Genomic DNA, 21,832 nt, shown 5'->3' with positions numbered 1-21,832 from the left:
CTTTTAAATTAGTTCTAACGTTGGCAAAAATAAATCTATTTATTCATCACTTTTAATTTGTGATTAGTTTCTAATTTATAGGTTAAAATATAGTCAAGTGAAATTTTTTTTATTCGTTTCATTGCAAAGATTATTAATATCAAACTTTTATAATTTTTATTATTCATAATTTGAGATATTAAGAATTAAATTAGTGTATTGAACTGCGTGAAAAAGTAAACGTTGCAAGTAAATTGGAACGGAGGAATTACTAACATTAATAATGGATTTGTAGATGATATATATAGTAATTTTTAAGTTGATTTATGAGGTTTGATCTATTAGTTGATTTAAGAATAAAAAATATATGGATAAATAACTAAATGGTCTTCTAATAATTTGCACAAAATTTTAGCAAAAATTTTCATGAGAGTTGGTTTATTATCAATAATTTTTTTTGTTTCACAACGTCGTTTATTTACTCTGTTTTGAGTGTATTCTTTATTACTTTAGGAAATGAATAAAATAAATTTATTTATTCATTAATTTGATAAACATTGTTTACCTAAGTAAAATATCAAAAATTAATAAATATTATTCTAAAGTTAAACTATAATTTTAAGTCGAGTGTTTTAAGTTAGTTAGAAAATAATATTTATGTTTATAATGATTTTAACATATATATAAAATTTTTTTAAAATTAAATTAAATTTAAATTTAAATATAAAATCAGATAAATATCAATCATCTTATTTATTTTGAACTTATGTAGAAACTACTTTATACACCTATTTTTGCAAATTCTTTGATAGCGAATCTTTGTGGAAAGAGTAAATGGACAAAGATCATGGTAATCTCAATTGCAAAAAAAAGAAAAAAAAATAAAAAATAAACCCCACTCTTACAACTGTAAAAATAAAAAAATAAAAAAATAAAAAAATAAAAAAATAAAAAGTTAATAATAATGCTCCGTGAGAGCAGAAAAAAGGACAGAGGTGAAATGATTGAAGAAATAAAAGGGGGTACGACTAAATACTCTAATGCTAATGTAACTCTTTTTCTCTCTCTATCTCTCTCCACACTGACAACATGTCATGATTGAACTGTTACACTCCTCTCTCTCTTTCCTTGCTGCTTTGCGCCCCCACCTTTTTTTTATTTCTTTCCTTTTTTCCTCATTTTCCCCCATTTCTCTTCTTTCTATATAACCCCCCTTTCCTCAACTCCCAACCTCCCCATCATTTCCCACTCACCCCTCCACATTTTCATCCTCTTTCTCTCTCTTCTCTCTTCCCTGCATTTTCTGATCAGTATTCACAGGGAAAATAATCATATTCATATTCATCCAACAATAAACAAGATGTTTATGGGTAAAGAAGATCTGGGTTTATCTTTGAGTCTTGGCTGTTCTTCTAATAGTAACAACAATACTACTACTGGGAAGAACAATCTCATCAACAACAACAATAATAATAGTAATAATCCTAATTTTGGGTTTAATATGATGTTGAATAGTAGAAATCATTTACCTACTCCTCAAACGACGTCCTCTGCTGCTTCTCCTCTTCAGCTTAATCTTATGATGGCCCCTTCTTTAGCTGCTTCCTCCGCAGCATCTCCATCTCCTCTTCTCCAGAAGCTTCCATGGAATCGCAGCACAGATTCCTTCCCTCCTTCTTCCGGTCAGTACTTCACCGTTATTTTTAGATCTGATTAACTAACCTTGATTTTATTTATTTTTCGCTAAAATTTTTAATCTGAAAATTTTTAGATCGGAACTCAGACTCATGCCGGTCATTCCTTCGAGGAATCGACGTAAACAGACCGGCAGCTGGCGGTGATGAAGAAGACGTCGGAGTTTCATCTCCAAACAGCACCGTTTCTACACTTAGCGGAAAAAGAAGCTCCGGCGAAAGAGACTCCACAACAACCGCCGGCGCCGGTGATGAAATCGAAGTCGAAAGAGATTCTTCTCGTGGTTTGAGTGATGAAGAAGATGGTGGAGAAAATTCTAGAAAAAAACTCAGATTAACCAAGGATCAATCCGCTATTCTGGAAGAAAGCTTCAAAGAACATAATACTCTCAATCCAGTACGTAGAACGCATTTCTATTCTCTAAGGCCATTTTCGTCTTTTTCTCTTTATGTTATAAAATACTCATTTATTTTTTCTCTTTTATTTTTCAACAGAAGCAAAAGTTGGCCTTAGCAAAACGTCTTGGTCTCAGACCACGTCAAGTCGAAGTTTGGTTTCAAAACCGTAGAGCAAGGTAAGAACATTATTCATTTTTTATTATTTATTTATAATTATATTTATTTTATTATAATTCCAAAATTACCCTTAGAAGGATTCAATATTTACGGATTTGTCCTTATTTTGTGAAATTTCAGGACAAAATTGAAACAAACAGAAGTAGATTGTGAATTTTTGAAGAGATGTTGTGAGCAATTAACAGAAGAAAACAGGAGGCTACAAAAGGAAGTTCAAGAACTTAGAGCATTAAAGTTGTCCCCACAATTTTACATGCAAATGACCCCACCAACTACTCTTACCATGTGCCCTTCATGTGAACGTGTGGCGGTCCCACCTTCTTCAACATCCGCCCAAGCCCAAGCCCAAGCCCAAGCCAAAGCCAATCCGGATCCTAGGCCTACACCCACAGCGCATCATCGACCCATGCCTGTTAACCCATGGGTTGCAGCACCTGTTCCGATCCGGACTTTTGATGGGCGTCATCCTAGATCATGATTGGTATCAGGCTGGTTTTAAGGGTAGTTTAGTCATTTGACAAGTTTTGGTTGATGAGATCTCAAAAAGTATATGAAAAATAGATGTATTAGTTTATTATGTAATGTTTTTATTTAATTTGTTAGGATTAAAATGATGATGATGATGATTTAATGGGTCTTTAATATGTTTTGGTTTTTATTGACCCAAAAATCAGATTATTAGAAAAAATATGAAAAAACAAAAAAATTCATCATTTCTTATAAAAAAAATTAGTGCTGATTTGGCTCCCTAGTTTCAGGAAGGAAGGTTTCTTTTGTTGTAAATTGTCTGTCTAATTAATTAAATTAATTATTATAAGCAGTATTAGTTTCTTAGCTGAAATTACTCCCATTCTTGTTGCAATCTTGATTTTGACTCTTCCTTATTACAATGCATTTTCTCTTGCCTAACAAGTCAATTGATCCATTTAACTTGTAATTAGTGGGGGCCCTATAAATGAGTAAAGCATGGGTTATGTTTCCTCTCCTTCTTTTTGAAGAAATTAATCTATTAAGTATAACAATGATTCACTTAATCTTATAATTATTACATGCAATAATATTCATGGAAAAGATTTTAACTCAAGATAATAACAAGTTTGTAATACAGGGTACAAAACGCAGTTCTCTGATTAATACTACTCCTTTCTAATCGGTTTAAATGTTTCATTTGAATAAATGTAAAATTGATAATGATAATATTTGCACTTGAGACGAATTGAATAAGATTTTATATGTCTATTTTTATAGCTTATAAAATAAAAAGAATACACCTAAGGAATGATTGATAATATTGATAAAAGTCGAATGAAATACTTATATATAAATAGCAGGATCGTTCTTGAGGTTAATTTTTACGTGAAACCGACCAGGCCCAGCTCATAAAAGGGCGCAAATTGAGTTAATTCTTTTTATTAAAAAATAATTTTTTAATTATATTTTTATATCTTATTATTATATAATTTTAAATTCGTACATTTATTTGACATTGATATAATTGAAAAAAAAATTATATAATGCATAGTTAAAAAAAAAATAACAAAAATTTATTTATATAAAGACCCTTTTTATTTTTCGCCCAAAATCTAAAATTTTAAAAAACGACACCCATAAATGGGAGGCATTACATGTTTACGATGAGAGAGAGGAATGACTAGGAGTGCCAAACAATAGAATTACTTAAATTTTCTAAGAAGCGCGTATAAAGTTGCAAGAAGAGGGCAAAATAAAAATAGAATTACTTAAATTTTAAGGATAAAGATGGCAAAATAATTTTTATTATTGGGGGGCCATGTTGTTTAATGGTTGCGATGTAAACTAGTTAGAATGAAGCAAAAGTCTAAGCAGCTCTAGTTCTTTGTGTTTCTTGGTCTGCTAAATCAATGCATTATACGTGTTATTTATTATTGCTCAATTACAAAAATATTAATCCTTTATACATGAGTTATTCCCATAAATCACCGTTTATTGGTGAGACGACTTCAAAATAAAAGTTTCATATATTAAGACCTATATTAATTATGATATAAAACTTATGGAAAATATCTCACGATAATACCGTATCACACGAGAATTTATACTTTTCATATAATATAATAAATCCAACTATTTTATCATATATATATATATATATATATATATATATATATATATATATTTTGAGAGTTTATAGAGTATAAGAGTAAACAATATTCTTTAATGTAAATAATTAAATGCTTTAGTTAAGAATCCAATTCAGAAATTTACAATATATTACTAAAATATTAGTTAATTAATTTTCATAATTATTTTAAAAAAATTAATTTAACCATGGCACGAATAATTTTTAGTAATTTCAACTAAAATTATACAATCATAATCACTAATAGACCTTTAACAACCCAATTAGTCAGACCAAATAATGCATGAATTAATTGAAATTAATTCTATAACCCACTTTCAGATTTGTTTTGAATTTACTTTATAGTGACTGAAAACATATACTTAAACAAAAAGCAAATGATTTAATTGGATCATCAAATAACTCATGATATTAGTTAAGAGTGATTAGTTGAATCATTAAAGACGACTATTATGTTTTCTCATTAGCTACTCCTGGTCTTGGACCAATCAGTGTTTGTATAACCACTAAATTTAACAAATCAAAAACTATAGTGAGAAAGAATTTCATTAATACTCTCTACAGTTCACTATTAAGTTATAACTTATAAAATAATTATGTATAATTTAGTTTGATTCATTTTCGTGTAAATATTATTAATATTAACTTATAAAAGTTTTAATCATACATAATTAGATTAGAGTTATTTATGATTGAAATAGTAAATTGAGTAGAGTGCAAAAAGTATATGAAATGGTAATAGGAGAGACTAGCATTTAAAATTTAGATTTATTCTCTATCAACATTAGCTCAAAATTAAGATGGCTGGTTTAATAGCTTTTTTATTAATTTATCGTTATTTTTTTATTTTGTCACTATTTTTTTTTTAACTTTTCAATTTTGTTCTTCTTGATAAAATTGGGCTTGTACACAAAACCTACACAAGATAAAATTAAACACATGTAAATTTGATGAGTTTCATTCTAAAATCAATTGCCATTTGGATAAGTATTAGCCTATCAAGTAAGCAAATATATATATATATATTAGTCAATTTGTTTCTGCCTTTTCGAAGTGGGATAATTAGAATTGAGTTTTTTTTTTCAAATACTTCTTTCTTCGAATAAATAATCTCAAGTCCCTTTTCTGTGAGGTTAGTTCATCATCACTGTTTCGTCAACAACGTGACCAAATAGTAGATATTAATGTATTGACATTATAAGAAATAGAGGATTATTGAGAAAATGAATAGTTTGTGATTAAGTGGTTAGAGTACGTCAAATGCTCATATATGTCAAATGCATGTATTAAAAAAAGTCTTACCCTAAAAACGGTTAGAGTACTTTTTATAAATGAAATATCAACGATCAAAAGCTTGTCTTGCATACCATTCAAATTTTACAATTGTACATTTTTTCATCCTATTGTTGTGACAATTGTATTGTACGAAAACAAATACTTTCATATAAAAAATATTGTCAAATTGACCTTTTTAGATATGGATATAGATATACTCCCTCCGTTCTTTTTTGATCTTCCACATTACTATAACTAGTAGTTTCAAAAGTTCTTCCACTTTAGAATACTTTCTATTTTTAGAAAGTTTTTATCCCACTTTTACTCCTTAAAACCCCCCTTTTCTTTTATTGTACCCCTTTTTTTATTTATAATTATTTTCTCTCTCATACTTTCAATACAATCATTACTTCACACTACAATTTAATTAAAATAATACCCACTATAACCTCATACTTCCAATACAATCATTACTTCACACTACTATTTAATTAAAATAATACCCACTACAACCCAAAGATTCTATTTTCCTTAATATGTGTGAAAAACCCAAAGTGAAAGATAAAAAAAGAATGGAGGAAGTATTAAAGATGTTGAACAAACTTTTTTTATCACCAATGAAATTCTTTTGATTATTTCAAAACTTGTAAATGACGTTCTAGTAATTTTAGAGGTTGATTGAATCAAACTTTGAAAAATAATCAACTCTAAAAATGCGAATTAAAGAATGTTATAGGCTATGTTGTTTTGATGATTAAAACTATGTTCTAAAGTTCACCTACTCTTTGAAAATGTTCTTTTCCTTAAGTACAAATTATTATACACCCACGAACAGATCTTATTCATGAGTTAAATAGTTTATTTAGTAAATATTATGATAATATCGGTTATTTGTTTGAGGTAGTCCCACCAAAAAAGATATATTATATATAATATTCAATATTTTATACAATACGAAGTTTACATAACTTTACTAGTTCATATTTCATACTACAAATTAAAATTTTCACAAAAAATCTCACAAATACAAACTTATTCCATATTTTGATACAAAGAAATACAAATTTTCATTAAGCACAGAGTCATTATGAGATAATGATAAATTAGACAGAGTACCAAAAAGCGCTTATGGCTCAATGGATAGAGCATTTGCATGTTGAGCAGAAAGTTAGGGGTTCGACCTCAAATGGGCGCAAGTATTAGCTGGGGGGTTTCTTGACTGCGCGCATCCTCTTTACTCCCTCCTTGAGGGGAACATGTATGATTTGTCCACATCTTTTACGGAAAAAATACCCCATCCAAACTCTGCTTGTGCGGGTTACTGAAAGTATTCTTTACATTTTACTTTGAATAAAAACACATATTTATTAATTTTAAGATCATTTTATGAATCTGTTTCACATTGAGACTATTTTATTGAAAATTTCCTCAAATTTGAAATGAAACAATATTAGAAAAACTGGACCACAATAATGAGATGTGTATGGCCCAAAAAGACAAAGAGAGGATGATGATAGTGCGAGTGTCCTTAGAAAAGTGGTCCAACATTTAATCGATTACGCAAATTACTACCTTCGAAATGATCTCATCTTAGGCGGCCCGAAAGTTATTCCCCTACTTGAACAATTATTGGTAGCCCATTTGGTACCACTTTCACTTATTATTTTTTTCAATTTCTATACCATATCTATGCTTCCAAGGATTATGGGGACCTAATAGATTGTGACAAACTAACCAAAATATCGATTTTCAGCTCGTCTCACCATGAGATGAATCCATATAAGTAAGTTCATTTCTCTACGTGATCACTTTGTAATTGTGAGTGATCACTTTAAGGTTATAAGTGGTAACTTTAAGACTATAAAAAATCATCACTTTAAAAATAAATGTACATTGTGCCAACCCAATTGAACTGATCTCACCGTGAGACCATCTCATATGAGAATTTGTGATCGATTTTTATTCCAATTTTAATATCATAAATAATGAAATATAATTTTCTAGAAGCTCATGGTTTTATGATAGAAATTGTTCCACCTCATACTTTGTAGATTTTAGTTATTTCTATCACGTATACTTTCTTAAAACTATAATTTGAATAAAAAAACTTAGATGTAGTGGTGGACTCATGTCTCAAAATACTATAAATTAGTAAAATAGATTTAAAAATAAAACTAGATATATTGAAAGAGACAGAGAGAGTATAATATGTGTAAAAGCAGTGGTGGATCTTAAATACTATTTCTGTGGTGATCAACATAATATTAAACAAAACCATAAAAAAATTGTTGGGCCGCCCGATCAGAATTTTAAGTAATTAAATTTATTTGATGGGTTGGTCTTGACCGACCGATAAATAGGTCTGTCGTTTGTTGAGGTGTTCGTTTAGTATCAATTTATATTTTGAATATGATATTTATTAAAGGTGAATTTTTATATTTTTCTTCATATCAATATGCGAGTTTGGTTTGATTTTATGTAAATTCCGTATCAAGATAGGTTGATCATGTTTGTATTTATGTCGATTAGGTCCAATTTGAACAATCATAAAATAGGTTATATACCATGGTATAATTTCCTAATCCAAAAGTAACAAAATATTGTACAAAAAATAATTTGGTATTGTGGGATTTCCACGTGAAGGGATATTCGATTTTTAGTTGTATGTTATATTCATAAAAGGGGAGAATATTTGACTAATTTTGCATGGAGGTAACACACACAAAGAACCATTATCGTCTACGGAAGAACATGAACATTGTCACATTGATCATGACGATATCCAATGAGAAAAAAAAAAAGAAAATAATGAACGTACATCACAAAAAAAGCATCAGAATACATGAATAAAGTAAATTTGTAAGATTATATATATTAGGCATTATTTAGAGGTCATTAACACGCAACACCATGTTATGCAACTTGATATTGTGCATGCCACTTTTCTTTCTAACATATTGGATGACATCGACCAACTTAAATTAGCATAGAAATGGTCTTTAGGTCGCACTTATTGTGTCGCCTGTTAGGTAAACGATCAATGATATCAAAAGTTTCAAACTTTTGTATTTCAAAGGCATTTTACGTCGGTTGTAACAACAGCCAAAGAAAAACAGGGCTTTAAAAACAGTATTCTAAAATTAATGCTTCATGCAACAAAGTGATCCAAATTTGAAATATAAAATGGCTTTTAAGACTCAAATATTACGAGTTTGTAATCATTATGACAATCTTAAATGTCAAATTTTTTATTGCAACGTAAATGATACTCAAATCACCTAATAACTCTAGTTTTATGTATGTCACAACTCACATTTCTCGCTTATAACATCAACCTAACAAAAATACGAAGCATAAGACATACATACGTTTAGGTATGTTATGGATATTTCCAATTTTAACAGAACATAATGTATACAAAAGATTATTGACCACATTTATGGAGTCATTTTGAAACACGAAGTCATTGAAAAAGAGTAAACAAAGTGGAGCTTTCAGTTCACGGGTTAGTTTGTTTGCATGTTTATGATTAAGAGAAATCATAACCGTAAGAACACTACAACTTCTTGCCATGCTGCCTTGCCCCACTAAAGATGCCAAAGTTTTATCTCAATTTTTGTGGGTGAAAATTGTATGAATTTAATTCGAATTTCAAAATTTATTAGCTAGTTGATTTGAATGGCAAAGAGATATACTTTCTCTGTTTCTATTAGAAAGCATCCAAATAAAATTATTGTATTATTAGTAAAAAGGGGAATTGGGTTAATGAATTCGACAAAATATAAGTCGATGCTAAATAAAGAGAGAATAAGTTGTGAATAAAATTAAAAGAAAAAAAGTGAAAGTTCACCAAAAAATAAATGTAAATTAAGTCAGACGACATACTAAAATTGAATGGGGAGTTAATTCATAATAACATGTTTTAGCACACATGGTGTTTACTAATTTGAAAATCTTCAAGTTTTAGGCCGGCTTCACTTTTAAACCTCCTCACTTTTAGGTTTACAATTTTATATATATACTCAATATATGTAATATCCCAACTTAGTTTATTTGGTGTTCTTATACATTTTAGGAGTATCGAACGTACATATTTCATTTTCTTTTAAAAGCATCATTTTGAGATATTAATTCATTTCCGATTAGAAAAAATAAAATTTTTCTTATTTAACCCAATTAATCAATAAAATACAACAAATTAAATTAACTGTACTTAACTACCTAGATTCAATGATATTCTTTGAAAAAGAAAATACCAAACAATATCGATTAAGCATTAACCTGAAAATAATAATCGAAAAACACTACATCATCATCATACCCAGTGTATCCCGCTCATAGAAAACTATGATCAAGATCTGGGGAGGGAGGAACGACGACAACTTATACCCATAGAGGAGAGTGCGGTCAAAGAGTCCGTTGGCTCGAGAAAAGTCTTCAAAGAGAGAGAAACCTACAACTTACAAATAGAATACGCACAAATAACTAAAATAAAGATAAAAGTAATGAAGGAGGTAAAGAGCGATAATTAAATGCAATGAACAATAACAAACGAGAAGTAAAGGGGACGGGTTTAGTAATCTAAGATGTGGATAAGGTGCCGCCAACGGCTCCTATCCCTGGTCAGGTCCTTGGAGAGATGAAGTTCATACATGTCATTTTTAATTTGTTCCTTCCACGTTCTCCTAGATCTTCCTGGACTTTTTAAGATAATGGATAACTCTTATTTATGAAAAATATTGACATGTTTTTCAAAAATAGAGATAATATGTTTTTTATATATAATTTTAAATATGTACATTATATAAATTTAAATTCTTAAAATAATGGAGTTCTAAGTTGTCGCTCAAGCCCCTCCTACTATATAGCCGACTATGGTATATGTCTTGAAATTCTTTTTTTGATTTATATGCTTCTTGTGAATTTGTCAAGAACAATATCATATTGAGGGTATTATGAAACCATTAATGCTACAAATAATATATACTATTCTTATAGTTGTACATAGACTTTAAATGGATTTCTTAAAACGAACCTATTCTATAATATAACAAGTTACACCGATTATAGTGCAATTAATACTTAATAAAATTATAAGTATTTTTAAATTTATCTTTTAATACACTAATTCCTCACATCACCAAGGAATGTATTTATCATTTTTGTAAATTATTCGAACGAAAGATCTACTAATTAGTTTGCTAAAAAAAATAAAATGTTCTTCAATGTGTATACAAAATTTTATATCATATATACCCCTTTTTTTATGCAATTACGAGATTTAGGCAAATGTTATAGAAGTATATTGCTAGTACAATTATTATTATTATTATATATCAATATTGTATTTTATTCTATTTGTGTAAGTATTATTTTTTTAACATATATCAAGGATAGAAATTAGTGGTAAAGAAATAGAAAGCCTGACCAATATATGGGGACCGATCTAAGGAGTAATCCACAATTCGCTACCCGTTTCAATTCTTATCCTATCCTCTTTCCCCCCACACATACATCATTCAAGTTTCTAATGACTTCCGTCACTCAATTTCCTGGGCTAATAATAATAATAATAATAATAATAATAATAATAATATGCAATTCCAATCCATAAATTAGCCTTTTATATTTAAAAGATATAGGTGATCAGCTTGTTGCTCTATAATTCTTAAACATTATGTAAGTTAAACAACAAACATTACTTATGTTGACTGATACATAATTTAATTTTACAATTTTAACTTAATACAATTTAAATAACATAACTAATATGTTTATATATAAAATAAGAAAAATACCTAGAATAATCCAGCCTTTTCATCATTTTCCTATAATCATCCCATCTATTGATTAACCATAAATAATCCCAACTTAAGGGGTATTGCCTAAGGTAAATTTGGGTAACCCGATGACCTGCTATAGTAGATAATTCACCAAACAAGTAAATTAAAATTAATTTAAAATTAGAGAAAAGTTTTAAAAATTTACATAAAAATTCTAAATAATAAAAATGGGTATTTTTTTGAATATTTTTTTAATATTCTTTTTTGACATTTTATTTTAATTTATCTTTTTTTTAAAAAAATAAAACTTGCTATAACAAGTCATCCAGTTATCGGGTTTACTCTAGGAAAATACACCTCAAAACTAGAATTATTCATGGTTAATCAATTGGTGTGATTATTATAGGAAAATCACGAATAAATTGAATTATTCTAGGCAATTTTTCATATAAAATATGACAACCGACCCCTTGGTTATTATTTTAAAATTGTAAAACGATAATTAATGAAAATTCAATATAATTTAGCAAAAAAAGGTACTTGACACATTTTAAGATGATCATGTTCTTTTAGTTTAATCATTTTTTTACATAAACATATTTTTAGTTGTCACCAATTAGAAACGTGGTATTAGATGGTAACAAATCATTGTAAAAAAAAAATAAATTCAAAAAACATATTTAAAAATATGAATAGACTTTATTACCATGAAAATGATATAACATAATTGATGATATTTACTACTAATTTTTTTTTCTTAATAGCACTATTTAATATAAGACTTCATCACCAAAAGTAGTTTAAAGAGTGGATTATACACAATGTTAATTAATGATAATAAAGATGTTTTTTTAAATTAACCCTAAACATCTAATCCTATTATTTTAATGGAATATCTTGTGGACCTCATTATTAAGTGTACTCCTATATTGAAGCGTTATTATATGTATAGAAATACTCTATAATGGAAGAATAAATGATTTGAAATTAATTTCGTTATCAAGGTATTTATTATATGCGAGACAAATACTTTTCTACGTTGCTATCAAATGAGTCATGCATGATTGTATATAGCGTCGGTTATAGACTTCTACCAAGCATTCCAATTTATATTGGAGAGGATTATTTTTTAGATTCATTTTATTTACAAAATGTTCATTGTCATAATGTTTATTGGTTGCGCGGTTATAATCTAAAAGAGAGCGTCACATTGACTTTGTAACATTTAAATTCTTCATGTTAGTACTTTATTGGTCCGTTTTTGTTTAGTTTTAATGAACATAATTTAAAACTGATTTAATTGATAGATTAATTATATGTGTGACAAAAACGTTTAAAAAACTAAATCAAACATGAATTTGTATAATGAAAATGCCAAAATTTTAATCGGTCCCCTAAATAATAAAGAAAGAAAGATACGGAATATGATTTTACAAATAGAAATCCAAAGAAGTGTCCCCTAAATGTGTGAATGATGTGATTGCTCGGCAACGGTACTCCAAATAAATTCTCTTAATTATGATTTTTAAAAGCAATTTAATTACTTCTATTATTTCAAATTTGTTAAATTGTTGTAACGATTTAAAATAAGAATTTTAGATAAGATATGTAACAAATTTAAAAGAACAAAGATAATACATATTACTTCATTCATTATAAATTGGTTGATTGCACAAGTTTTTACTTCATTCATCATATTGATTGGTGTGGGAAAATCTAGCTAGGGTTGAGTCTAGTAAGTTATAGTTCGGATCATTTTATTAAAAATCTATTAATATTAAAATGTGTAATATAATATATAAAAAAGTGACAATTGAGTTGTATTAGTACCATGCAATGTTTAGCAAACCTTTATACTCATCTCTTGAATTCCCCTTTATGAAATTAGGAGATTTGTTAATTTAATTTGGTTGACATTACCTTATTAGGCTAGCTGTTGTGCTGACAGTAGAAGGAAGGTCGATGAATAATAATGAAATAATAAGAAATTCAATGCAAACAATAAAAAAATGACATAAGAGATTTAACGTGGTTCACTATCAATATGATAGCTACGTCCACCGGCACCGAGATCAAATAATTTCACTATGATCGCAAAGAATTTACAAGATGAATTACAATCACACTAACAAATTATAATGGCTCTCTTGTGATCTCTCTCTCAATTTGTGAATCATCATATATTAACCGTAAGATGGGAGTTTATATACTAATGCCCAAAAAAAGGAAGCTATTACATAATAGACACAAAGTAACCGTCTCGAAAGACACCTCCCGTGAAAAGAAACCGCCATTTCGCGAGCCGTGTACAACTACACGAGCCGCAAAATGGAAACAGAACGCACTCCGCGCCCCGCGGTCTTCTCCGCACCCCGAGGACTACCTTTTTGACCCATATTCATTTTCTTCAACGGTGCTTGCTAGTTTGAGCCACCATTAACAACACTAGCACTACTAATTGAATAGTGTTGATAAGCAATCTCAAAATGTTGAAGATTTTCTAGAGTATAAATATAAACAATATTCACTATTTAAAAAAATGAAAATTTTATTAATAATTAAATTATTTAAATGACAAACTGATGCTTTTATTTATACTATTTAATTGTTAGGCGCTCATGATTGTTCAATGTTTAGTTTTCTTTCTACTTTATTTATCTATTTCTTTTCATTTTAATCAAGAGAAAAAGTCAGAAGTTGAGAATTGTTTTATTTTTATTTCTATTATAAATATTTAAAAGTTATTTTAGCAGTATATGTTAATGTTAACATTTGAATGCTAAATATTTTAGATACTCGTTAATCATTTTGCTATCATTAGTTTAGTTTTCATAATTATTAGGCATTTTTAATAATATTATTGCTGTGGTAGCTTAGTCATCGGTTTCAATTTTATTAAAAAATTTTCTTTCTATTCTACATCTACTACGTTTATTTTATTTGATAGTTCTATGTTTTTTGTTAAAAGGCAAGTTGTACAAAACTACGTTATTATTGCGAAAATTTAAATAAAATAAGATTATTTAACAACTTAATTTCAAAAATAAATTTCGTGAAAACTTAATTCCCAAAATAAGCGTCCGTATATCCAAACCTAGGTTTGGTATAAGTCGCTGTTAGTAACAGCGACTTAAAAAAAAAAAAGAATTTTTTTTTAAGTCGCTGTTAGTAACAACGACTTAATGAATTTTAGTTTTTCAGTTCTCAGTTACTTTCTCATATCAACGTACGAGATTAAGGAGTTGAGCAGTTAACTTAAAGTCGCTGTTACTAACAGCGACTTAAGGAGTTGACTAGTCAACTCCCTAAGTCGCTGTTAGTAACAGCGACTTATACCAAACCTAGGTTTGGATGTACGGACGCTTATTTTGGGAATTAAGTTGTTAAATAATCTTATTTTATTCAAATTTTCTTATTGCTGCTATGCTTGGGCTGGTTCTCAGCCCAAATAGATAATGAAGATCCAGTTGGATATCCAATTCAGCTGAATTATACTACTACAAAGCACAATAAACATGGGCCTTAGACTATAAAGTTTGGTAAATCTTCGTTCCATTCATCATCCATTTATCATGGATGTTTTCGGAAAGCTATGAAATTCTCTTAGGATGTGCCTTGTTTGACCCTATGAAGATTTGGATTCACCCTTTTAGAACCCTATTGCTTTGAGTTGAATCTAGGTTTTCTACGTTAGAATTCGAGTTTGAAATTAGGGTTTGTAGACCCTTGTACGGAGAGCGTCTCACATTGAGATAAGCTCAAAATAAGAGCTCATATTTAATAATTATATTAATTAAACTATTTGATCCATGTACAAAGTGCATTTCAAAATGAAACCATTATATATATATATATATTGATGGTGGTGTCAAACATCTCTATGATCAACATCTTTCTAATTAATTATTAATCCTATTTGCTATATTTTTTACTTTCGCTATATTTTCTACGTTGTTTATTTAGTTCTCATGCACTCAATTGAGTGTTGAATATGTAACTCAATCATAACTTCAGTCTTCAGTTGCGGTTTGATAAATAAAAACTTATTTTGATATATGGTGTTAGAAAGGCGTGCATCGGTGATTGTTTTGTCGTTGTGTGACTGGTTTTCAGAGGTTTCATACGATGAAAATTGGATGAGCCAAGTGGTAGTAAGACGACTTTGTAAACATTTTGCCTTTGCTTCCAGCATATGCTCGAGCACGCACTCACTCACTCTTTGAAATCCTTGTGCATGTTAAATTTATCATTCGATTTCAATCTCATTTTAATCAAAAACACTACCAACTTTAATATGTCTTCTAATTGTTGGAGGATTTCATTAGTAAATTTTATATACATTCTGTAGACCCTGATTTAATTTTTCTATGAATGAGACACAATGGTTATGATAATGATGATATACTCCTCACTTGTTTTGATATTCTATCTCAAGACGAACTTGTCGGAGAAATATTGTATTTGCTCCAACTAAGACAAGACCCGATTCTCAACGACGTCAAAATTTTAATCTCAACAATAAGAAGTCATTAACTCATTATATAAAAAGGGAAATCAAATAAACACAAAAAATAATTTCTAATAAAGATTATTACTACTCCATAATAGATGAGTTTTTGGTTAGAGAAGTTTATAAAAGTGAAAGTATGAGGAATATCAGCTCCCACAAAGGAAAAGGCAAAACAAGAACGAAAGCTGTTTAAGCAAACGTCAGAAGCTTAGATTGATGTATGTTGTGATTTGTGAATCATAAAGAAGGGCACATGAAAGAGGGCAAGTGATAAGTGATGGCCCTCAAACATGCTCATTTCATGTGACACTCCTAAATGCAACCTTATTACTTCCACCAAACTCAGATGCTTCATTGTACAGCTATCACTTATTTGCAAAGTCTTGTATGGACTTAGTAGTTAGTGCACAGTATTTTAGCGTGGACTAACCTAAAAGTAGCAAATATTTTTTCAATAGTTATACTTAACTGTACTTGTCAAGTAGAAAAATTTAGTATTAATTTTGTACTTTTTAAAGCTGGTGCACACTAAATAGTCCATACCAAGTTTCATACAAAACTTTCTCGTACTTATTTACTACCCAAAAATGTGTAAATTGGAACGGTACAAAGTAACTCACGGATACTGTTTTACTCCCTTCAATTCACTAGTAATGTCCCATTTGCTTTATGCATTATATCCAATGCACGTATTCAATTCTTAATATCTCTAATTTTACGTAATTAAAAATTATGAAAAATTAATATAAATAATTCTTTCATTGAGACGAATCAAACAAGATTTCACTTGATTATGTTTTAACTTATAAATGAATAATAAAATACAAATTAAGAGTAAGATAAATAATATTCAAAAAGCAATTGAGACATTACTAGTTAATTATAGAGAGTATTATACAGGGTGTACCAAAACGGATACATAACATACAACTGCATGTCTTGAAACTAGTAGACATAAAGAATATGGAACTAAATACTAATAAGAGTTGGAACATAATTGGTGCTTGTTCTAGCTTTGATTTGATATCTCATTACATCCGGTTCAAAACAGATAAACAAATAAATCCATCCTCTTCATACCCCCTCTCATCATTCTCATATAGTCATAACCTTACCCTTTTTATACCAAACAAATAATAATAATAATAATAATAATAATAATAATAATAATGATGGCAATGATATTTACAACCCTTAAGACTCTACATAAAAACTAACAAAACCCTTAAGACTCTACATAAAAACTAACAAATTCTATGTCTTATTAATAATTTTAAATTTTCAAGAGGATTCTAATCTAGAAATTGGAAAACAATTAATATTTTATATAATAATATTAACTTTCCAAAAAGGAATAAATAGTAAAATAATAAAGTATAATTAAATATTTATGTTTTCAAAGCAAAAATAGTATTAAATTATATAAATTAAATATAAGATTCTTTCTTATATATAGCCATTAGGACTGTATATATTATTTTCCTAATAATAATAAGAAAAAGTATTCTTTTTCCAATTTTTCATACCAAACACCTCCTTAGTGAACTCGTGACTACACTATTATAACCATAACCACACAAATCTTTCGGATTATATTCGAAGCAAAATAACTTAATTAACTTGGAAAAAAGAATGAAAATTTGAGAATAATAAGATCCATTTTAATCAGGGAGTCTAGAGGTTTTTGATATACATTTAAGAAAGTGAAATTCCCAATAGCATATAGCTTTTTATTATTAGGTTTTACATCAATTTAGCATTCATAAGTTGTTGGTCATAAAATCAATTATATTTGACAGTAGAGCCTCGCAAAAGTATTTAAAACAAGTTTTCTTATATTTGAAAAATAGCTACACCTAAATCGTGCGTTTGTAGAAAGGGAAAAACATGAATATAAAGAATGCAAAACATTGCTTACGCATACTTCTCAACAGATACAACACAGCAGTAGCCAGGCATATCATTGTAGCCTGCAGGGATGTGAATGGAACTAGAACCAAAACACAAAAATTAATAACCCTAGAGAACAATTATAAAAACACGAGAAGAGAAATGAAGAAGTACGACACAAGCTCGAGAAAATAACCTAGAAATACTATCTAGAAAATGTAGAGCACACGAAAAAGATGAGATGATAAGCCAGTTTGAGATAAAAACGCCAACACTAGCCAAAAGACGATGTAAGAGTAACTTCAAGCATGCTGCAAAGACCGTAATTGATGGAGATTGCATATGCCATCCGACACGACTAAACCATGAGGCATGAGCACACATACAGTTGCACAGGCCATAGCAGCAAAAACTAAGAAAGTATGCAGACCGTATACAAAGAGCTCACAATGAACTTCATGCAAAGTCAAAAATCGAGTATAGGAATTAGGAAGTAATAGCCCAGCTTAAAATTGTCTTAGAGTGGCAATCGCAACATGTTTAACAAGACCTGAAATAATGCAACTACAAGTACAGAGAAATGGCAGTGCTATCTTCAAGGGAATGAAAAGGCAGAGCCCGATTCTAGTTTTGAGAGTATCTAGATAGAGAAGCGACACTCATTCATGGGACTTTAAAAGAAACGGCTGCAATATACTGGACCCAGCCTTCTACATTGATACTAATAGATAAATTAGGATACGTCAAAGATTACCATGTGAGCATTGAAATAGGATATACATAAATGACAAAACTATATCAGCATGTTAGATGCGAGAACTTTCCAAAAAAGTAGAAAAGAAAACACGAAGCAAGCTAAATGTAAAAAAAAGTTATGTGTGGATGAGAATTAAAAAATGTGGCCATGGCCAAAAATAGAAATATAGCAGAGCTCATGGGACACAGGCCAAAATTGGAAAATGTAGCAAAATAAAGGGAGTATCATCAACTCTCATACATGCTCGGTGAACATAAACTACATCTACGCATGAAGTCTGATTCTATCTATTCTCTAGATCTAGTAAAAGGCAGCCATTTCAACCTAAGACAAATCTCATCAAAAAGCTCAATCGATCATGCAAACATCAGGGTATAAATGTACGAATAGACAACAATCAACTAAACATCAAACCTCGTCAGGAATCAATATCACTTGCAGGAACAGAAAATGGCCAGCTATATTCTCCCCACAAGCAAAGAGCATGCAGAGAAGAAATAACATTTCCAACATTGTGATGGAAAGTTTTAAAATAGAGAATAAGATGCTAATCTGCCCCAAACAATTTCGGGAAGCCTGTCAAACATCATGATTGAATTCATAGTGTAAAAACAAGGTCACATCGCATCGCGTCGGCCGCATTGTAAAGGTTTTCAAAAACAATGAACCGATGTTTCTTGTGTTGTAAAGGTGTAAAAAAACATGATTCGGGCTGTATTAAGGGATATCTTATGGTTTCGACCGATATTTAGGCGTTACGACAACCACATCACCATTTCGTTACCGCGATCGTGATCGTTACCACATGTTTACTCTATGTGATTGTTAATCAAGAAAGCACAACTTTCCAAACCAACAAGTAGCTTAGACAACCAGACCTCATACACAAGGTAATAAGGATCTCAAGCATATTGAAACTATTAAACCACTATCATTTCATTATAAAACCAAGCATCTGAGATTACAGCTCAAGGTACCCAAATATCATAAGAACTAACCTAATATAAAGCTAAATTAACCCCCAACCAAAGCCCTAACACAAGCCCTAGTCCTAGGCCCCTAGCTATCTGTATATCAAAATGTGAACCAAAAAAGTCAATGAGGAACATCCTTCTTCTATATAGCCACCAAAATAAACCAATACCCAAAAAAACACCCTTCTTTACAGTGAATCATACCTCCAAATCAACAACAGAACAACACAACTAACAAGCCTTCAAAAGAATCAAAGGTCACAGTTTCCAATTCTATGCACCTGCACAAAACAAAACATCCAAGCAATCTTAGGTCTTAACATCCAAAACCCTAGAACAATTGCAACATTTCGCACTACTCCGAGATCAAACCTCAAACAACACAACATTCCATTACCCCGTACCAACGCTATTAAGGGGCTCTCACGTATAAGGGGTTTGGGTGTTGGATGTACCAATCGTATACTTGTAAATGACAACAAAGAGATTGTTTTCGATTGATCTCTGTAGCAAACAATAAACAAAAATACTAGTATATAAATTACCTTCTTTCCCAAAACATAAATTCAGCGAATCTACTATGTGTTTTTTCCATATCTATCTCTGTAAACAAAATGAAAAACCAATGCATTTCATCAATCAATCCAAAAATCAAAAACCCATGAAAGGGTATAAATTGAAACTAATATACATACCTTAGGAGGAACATCAAGACTACGATAAGCTTCAGGAGAAATCCCCACCAACCATAAACCAGGAAACACATTCTACAAACAAAAACAATAAACCCTTAAAATTACACAGAACCTACAACAAAACAACAATCGAGCAAATACCCAAGAACAATAACTTACATCCAATTGTTTTTGAACAATCTTAGGACGTTTTCGAGGACGACGAGAAGGTTTAGAACCAGTCATAGAATAAACATCTTCTTCAATCTCTTCTCTTGATAAAGCTATCCAAAACTTCTTTTTCTCCCTTTTTTCACTTCCATTTCCACCATTAACATCTTTAATATCTAATCCTCCTCTTAATCTCATTGATTTTGAGACATTATTATCACCATTTTCAACCAATACTATCCCATGATTATTGGTATTACCAGACGTAACTCCTTTTCTTGGGCGCAAATTCCATCCTTTTTCTTCACCAACATCAACTTCTCCTTCTACTGGTTTCTTACTAGAATCCTTATCATCTTTTTGCTCATGATCATGAGTTTTTTCTGGACTGTTATTCTTGTTGTTGGTGTTGTTGATGTTGTTGCGGCGGTTGCGAGAAGAACGAGATCCCTTAGAGTTTAAATTTGCTGGAGGTTCAGAATCTGATGATTGTGATGGAGAATCAAACGGTGATCGACGATATCTACCATCTTTTTTTGAACCCCATTTGAGAAAAGTCATGGGGAAGTTGTGTAAAGGTGATTTAACTGGCGCAGTCGCCATTGAAACAAGAAAGAAACACAGATTAAGGTTTAAGAGAAATGTTGATGGGGTCTCAAATCTGCAATGCTGCTGGTTTAATTACATATATAGAGGACCGGAGAGGAGGATTGGAAGGTGAGGACTTAGTTGGGACTTGGGAGGTCGTGGGCGTTTTGTCTTTGACTATTTTGCCCATTGTATCTCTTTTTGTTTTATGTCTCTTTTTTTTTTTCTATTATAGGTTAGGGTTAGGTTATTTTAATTACAAAAGTTAGAATTTAAAATTGTGTTAATTTTGTTTAAAATGTATATATTTTTTATTTAAATTGAAGACTCAACTCTCTTAAATAATGATAAGGAGAATTTGAAGACTCAATTCTCTTAAATGATGATAATTCAAAACACATATTGATTAAAAAAATAAATTAAATAATTACATTTAGTTGTTTAAGTAAGTCTAAAATCATATTTTTATTTAAGTTCGAAGACGTTTGAATATGCTTAAAGAACTTAAGTTTATCTTAAAGTTGATTTTTATAAGTCTTGAAATACGTTTCAAAGTCTTGAAGATAATTACGCTTATAATCAGGCTAATTTCGTAATTATATTTGAAATATTTTAATAGGTCAAGGTTCATTAAAATTAACTTTGATATTATTTAAAATTAAATTTTACTATTTTATTACACGTTTTATCTTAAACGTTTAAATGTTTTATATTTAAACTTGAATTTAAATATGTGCTTAAATTAATTTGATGATTAAATATAGTACCAGGTACACTTGTTTTGTTAATTATAGTACACGGCTATATTTGATGTTAAAATTAGTTGTTATGCAAATTATAGA

At 29.7% G+C, this 21,832-nt stretch overlaps 2 protein-coding genes across 2 annotated transcripts; one reads left to right on the top strand and one right to left on the bottom strand.

Annotated features, from left to right (window-relative positions):
- The first annotated feature begins 1,063 nt into the window (after positions 1-1,063).
- LOC130800710 (homeobox-leucine zipper protein HAT4-like) lies at positions 1,064-3,069 on the top strand. The gene is made up of 4 exons (XM_057664310.1): positions 1,064-1,661; positions 1,751-2,070; positions 2,169-2,248; positions 2,370-3,069. Exons 1-4 carry the CDS (start codon positions 1,340-1,342, stop codon positions 2,725-2,727), a joined length of 1,080 nt encoding a protein of 359 aa, XP_057520293.1. The 5' UTR covers positions 1,064-1,339; the 3' UTR covers positions 2,728-3,069.
- A 16,425-nt stretch (positions 3,070-19,494) lies between these two features.
- On the bottom strand, positions 19,495-21,125 carry LOC130800709 (uncharacterized). The gene is made up of 4 exons (XM_057664308.1): positions 20,412-21,125; positions 20,253-20,324; positions 20,103-20,160; positions 19,495-19,838 (listed from the first exon to the last, which is right to left on the bottom strand). The coding sequence occupies exons 1-3, from the start codon at positions 21,003-21,005 to the stop codon at positions 20,155-20,157; spliced, it is 672 nt and encodes a 223-aa protein (XP_057520291.1). The 5' UTR covers positions 21,006-21,125; the 3' UTR covers positions 19,495-19,838; positions 20,103-20,154.
- Positions 21,126-21,832: the final 707 nt, after the last annotated feature.

Source organism: Amaranthus tricolor, chromosome 15 (assembly GCF_026212465.1).
Source record: "Amaranthus tricolor cultivar Red isolate AtriRed21 chromosome 15, ASM2621246v1, whole genome shotgun sequence".
Classification (NCBI taxonomy): Eukaryota; Viridiplantae; Streptophyta; class Magnoliopsida; order Caryophyllales; family Amaranthaceae; genus Amaranthus; species Amaranthus tricolor.
The sequence above is the reverse complement of the archived record's forward strand: the minus strand, read 5'-3'. Positions and strand labels throughout refer to the sequence as shown.

Bases quoted from the DNA above. Each gene is read 5' to 3' on its own strand.
- LOC130800709 (XM_057664308.1), bottom strand. From the start codon at position 21,005: ATGGCGACTGCGCCAGTTAAATCACCTTTACACAACTTCCCCATGACT. The intron at 20,325-20,411 runs GTAAGTTATTGT...TTTTGTTTGTAG, and splicing joins TTGTTCAAAAACAATTGGAT to AATGTGTTTCCTGGTTTATG.
- LOC130800710 (XM_057664310.1), top strand. From the start codon at position 1,340: ATGTTTATGGGTAAAGAAGATCTGGGTTTATCTTTGAGTCTTGGCTGT. The intron at 2,071-2,168 runs GTACGTAGAACG...ATTTTTCAACAG, and splicing joins AACATAATACTCTCAATCCA to AAGCAAAAGTTGGCCTTAGC. The intron at 2,249-2,369 runs GTAAGAACATTA...GTGAAATTTCAG, and splicing joins TTTCAAAACCGTAGAGCAAG to GACAAAATTGAAACAAACAG.